The sequence below is a fragment of the Glycine soja genome, chromosome 5, assembly GCF_004193775.1.
Source record: "Glycine soja cultivar W05 chromosome 5, ASM419377v2, whole genome shotgun sequence".
Classification (NCBI taxonomy): domain Eukaryota; kingdom Viridiplantae; phylum Streptophyta; class Magnoliopsida; order Fabales; family Fabaceae; genus Glycine; species Glycine soja.
Window position 1 is genome coordinate 35,663,949 of NC_041006.1, and position 4,808 is coordinate 35,668,756.

Consider the following 4,808-nt stretch of genomic DNA (forward strand, 5'->3'; position numbering starts at 1 on the left):
AACAGATATTACTAATTGTTAACTCTTTACTAAAAATAATTACATTAGAAATTTAATTATTCAATAACAGTTAGAATTAAACACAACGTCGAAAGAATTGAACATAATAAGTTAATATCTTACATTTTTAATCTCTTAAAATATTTTAAATTCCCCATTGAAGCATAAATATAAACTCATCAAATTCAGTTGTCATTGTTGCGTATGTTGATTGTCAGTAAGGTCAAGGTCAGGGCATCCATTGGAGGCTTTTATTGCCTTCAACTAGAACACAATCTCCTTTTCCTATATTTAATTTAAAATTTATTTGAAACATAACTATCTTTCTCAAAAAAAAAATATGAATTATAAAAGAAACATATTTATTTTTTCTAAAAAAAAATTATAAGTTATAACGGATGGGCTCCTATAAAAATACACGAGGTGCGTACCAAAAAAAAAAAGATTGATTCATAAATGAGATGTTGTAATGGGAATTAATTTTGTAGCAGGAGGGGCCATTGTGATGGCGTGGCGAGATGATTGATAGATACAGCATCTCCTGTACTGCAGAGGAACCCAACTTGAACACTTTCTTGAGCAAGCAAACACCTGTTCCTGTTCTTGCTCTTGTCCTTGTCCTTGCTGCATCACATTCATTCATAATCTCACTCTCTTTCTCTCTCATGTGTTATTGTTATTATCTCTCATTCACAGTCACAACTCACCAGTCATAACTACTTCCAAGCCAAGCTGTAAAATTCAACTTTTCTCCCTTCCACTTCTGCATGAGCTACCTTCCAACTTAGAGAGAAAGAAAGAGACAGTCAGAGATCTAATGGAGTACGAGAGGATAGAGAAAGTTCAGGTTTGGCATTTAGCCTCACTGCTGCCATCGCTTTTCTCCTTTCCTCTTCCATTCAACCTCATTGTTTTTTTTTTCATCAAAATTAAATCTTTATTTTGTTTCTTAAACTGGGTTGGTGGCAAAATGGTTCATATTGTTCAAGGTTTGTGTTCATGGAGTTCAGAATAGTCATCATCCCTTCAGTTTCTTTGTGGGCTTTGTTTCATTGATTCCCTCCGAGTGAATTTTGACATGGTTTCAAAAATCATGCTTTTGCTTTTTCTACTTTTGTAATGAATGGATGATGGGGTTTGTCATTATTATTTGGTGGGTGGGTGGGTGAGGAAGAGAGGGAAAAAAAGGCTGAAAAGGGAAACGAAAAAAAAAGGGTAGGATTCATTTTCCCTTGTTTTTCTTCTGAGTGAATAAAGGGTGTGGATTGAAACGGTGGGGTGGGCCTTTTGGTGGAAAAGAAGAAAGTGGTCATGTATTGGGTATAATTGTTTATGCAGTGTGCTGCTAGATGGATTCTGTTAGAAATTTTCTAATTGAGTTCTTCTAGGATTTTGTTGAGGGTAAGTATGCCATTTTTTCTGCAGGCTGGAATAATTTCTCCCAGTAAACTAAGGATGAAGTTATTAGGACCTCACCATCATAGGAAGAAAGATGGATCCAACAGTAACTCATCCAGAACCTCCCCCTCAAGGATTGAGGATGCTGAATTTGTGAATAGCTTACTTGACTCAAAAAATGACAACCTTGATGATGAAGGTTTGCAATTGCAATTTATCAATTTTTGCATGTACATTTGTTATTGTGTTAGTCAGTATTTATCCCAGCTTTTGTGTATTTATTTTTCTATTGAATAAAGTGCTTCATATGTTGAGTAATCGGAAACTTGTTCCTTCCAGTAACATCTCCGAGCTTGGATGCTCTGTCATTAAAGCCATCTAGTAATGCCTTGCTGGACCGGAAACAGAACGGCCAGATTTCTTATGGACCTAAGGAGACAATGCCTAAGGAAAATGGCGACATGGGGCGTGCAAAGACGCACCATTTTCCCAAGGTTGACACCGGAAGTTCAAGCGCAATTCATGCGGTGAGGGCAATAGAAGATGAAAATCTTGATTATGACAGCAATGCTAGCTCGTCCAGCTTTGAGTTTGATAAAGGGGAGAGACCAGGGAACAATCCTGCCACTAGATCCCTATTCAGACCTATTCCTTCTAAGTGGAATGATGCCGAGAAATGGATAATGAATAGGCAAAATATACAGGCTAATCACTCAAAAAAGAAGACTGCTCATAACCAAGCAAATCGCATGCCAACAAATATGGGGAGGGTTGCTCCAGAATCTGGTAATTGTGATCACAAACTCCCAACAGGCAAAGTTACAGAAACAAAGCGAGTCGATTTCTGTCAGCCAACATCACATATGGGATTTGAGAAATTCTCTTTTGTTCCCTCCGATGCTCATTCGGTTTCAGGTCAAGCACACGGAAGAAATCCAGTGGTGGAGTCTCTTCCCCAAAGCAAAGATCTAAAAGAAGTCAATGAATTAGGTTTATCTTGCTCAAGAAGTACAGATGATCAGTCAGGTATGTTATTCAACCCCCAAAATTGATGATATATGTTTTTTTATATCCTCTTTTGAGAAGATTAAAAAGTATGCAAAGCATTTGTATAATTATTATTCGTGCTATTTTAAGGCAAGCTTTACTTCATTGCATAACTGGAGAATAGAAAATATAAGCCAGTTATCGCTAGCTGAAATTTTTTATACACACTTGTTGTCTATGGAAATTTAATCTTTTGTGCATTTTCTTATTATATGAGTGGAAAATACATACACATGGTGATAAAAAAAAGGAGTGGAACACTAAAACATTGAAAGTTGATATCCTGGTGCATGTTCTTATTACATCTATTGGTGACATGCTCAATGTAGATTAGCTTGTTTTCATGATACAGTGACGCCTGGGATAAGATCTGTTGCCATGAGAGACATGGGAACTGAAATGACCCCTGTGCCAAGTCAAGAACCTTCCCGGACTGCTACTCCTGTTGGGTCTGCGACCCCACTACGGAGCCCAGTTTCCTCAATGCCGTCGACTCCTAGGAGAGGTGCACCTGCTCCCACACCGTTGGACAACACAACAGATGAGGATTCCCAGTTTCCAGTTGAAAATGGAAAAAGGAATTTGTCTGAAGAAGAAATGAAGATCAAGACAAGGAGAGAGATTGCAGCCCTTGGGGTGCAGCTTGGTAAGATGAATATTGCTGCATGGGCAAGCAAAGATGAGCAGGAAAAGAACAAATCTTCGCCTCAGGAGGCGAATGTGAATGAACAGGAGAGAATTGAATTTGAAAAACGTGCGGCTCTGTGGGAGGAAGCTGAGAAATCTAAACATACTGCAAGGTTTTATTTTTACTCACATTCTCTAGACTAATGTAAATCATGTCTTTTTTTTTGGAAAATAGATATAGACCATGTAATTTGTTCATTCTTGCTAATGTGTTTGTGTTAAAATTTGCAGATTTAAGCGTGAGGAAATCAAAATTCAAGCATGGGAAAGTCAACAAAAGGCAAAATTAGAAGCAGAAATGAGAAGAATTGAGGTAGTTATTCGTTTACATAGCTATATTCATTGGAAACCAAGTTATTGCATGTTCAAAAGTTGAAATCTAAAATGTAGTTTGAAGAGATTACAATTTACAAAGGATTTTAAACCCAGTATATGGAGAGGGAAGGGGAGAGAAAGGCATGATAAATTTTGTTGTGATTAATACTCATGTCTACTTGAATATATTGTATGAAATGCTTGGCCATTATCTAATTGCAATATAACTTTAGAAATACTTTAGTTAAAGTCTTTACTACTACCTTGCCTTTGATTGAAACTATATGCATTTAGGCCAAAGTTGAGCAAATGAGAGCCCAGACACATGCAAAAATGGTGAAAAAGATTGCTATGGCGAGGCAAAGATCAGAAGAAAAACGTGCAGCAGCTGAAGCTAGAAAAAATCGAGAAGCAGAAAGAACTGCGGCTCAAACAGAATACATTCGCCAAACAGGACGATTGCCCTCTTCCAATTACATTTGCTGTGGTTGGCTGTGATATATACCTTAAACGCTGCGTTTAGAAGAAAATGCACCTTACTACAAGATTGCTTATCTTTCTTACCGTGGATGATATGGGTCATTAAAACTGGTATATCATCTTATACGTTACTTGAAACCTTGTAATTTTCAAACACCTGAGTGCTACGTTAAATTGATTGCAGAGTGATGTTTACAAGTCACAAAACTGTGTCTTTTTTTTTCAAAAAAAGAAGAGAGAAATGCTTGTTGTGATGTACCTGGCTTTTTTAGTTTACTCTAATGTAAATTTTGTTGTGATCTTGCTTTCAGTTTATCTTATTTTTTTGATACAAATTCTATTCCTTTATTAAAGAGTTGCAAACTTGGATGAAAATCTCAACAAGGATATACTTTGAATATTGGTGCTATCACACCATACACTTTGAATATTGGTGCTATGAGACACATAACAAACATTCATTTATTGACATGCTTTCTAGAGGATTAAATTTGACTATTAAAGCATTGTAAAGAAAACAAGCTTTTTTTAGCACCCAATAAATGATTCAGTTATTGTGTTCCATTACAAAAAATTTCTTTTACCAAAGTTAGACTTGGACCAGTAAAAGCTTGCTCGCTCTTTTTCTGTGATACTCAAAAGCATGTTTTGACCCTTTTCTGAGCTTTATTACGAAATGCAACTAAGAGTTTAAATGTGAATTGGTTGCTTGCAACATGCTACAAACAATAAAGTAGGCTATGTCTCGTGAAAATAAAATAAAAGTAGGCTATCACAATAGCCGTCAAGTTTGTACAAACCACACTATATATTAAGATGAATAAATACATAAATAAATAAACAAAACTACTTTTCATACATCATAACACGCAATAAATAAG

At 36.2% G+C, this 4,808-nt stretch overlaps 1 protein-coding gene across 2 annotated transcripts; it reads left to right on the plus strand.

Annotated features, from left to right (window-relative positions):
* The first annotated feature begins 456 nt into the window (after positions 1-456).
* On the plus strand, positions 457-4,242 carry LOC114412789 (MAP7 domain-containing protein 1-like). 2 transcript variants are annotated; one of them, XM_028376834.1, is made up of 7 exons: positions 457-847; positions 1,426-1,597; positions 1,738-2,184; positions 2,314-2,424; positions 2,798-3,245; positions 3,364-3,445; positions 3,742-4,242. In XM_028376834.1, the coding sequence occupies exons 1-7, from the start codon at positions 818-820 to the stop codon at positions 3,943-3,945; spliced, it is 1,494 nt and encodes a 497-aa protein (XP_028232635.1). In that variant the 5' UTR covers positions 457-817; the 3' UTR covers positions 3,946-4,242. The 2 variants fall into 2 exon arrangements, with proteins under 2 accessions (XP_028232635.1, XP_028232634.1); XM_028376833.1 differs by having other exon boundaries at positions 1,738-2,424.
* The last annotated feature ends 566 nt before the right edge of the window (positions 4,243-4,808 follow it).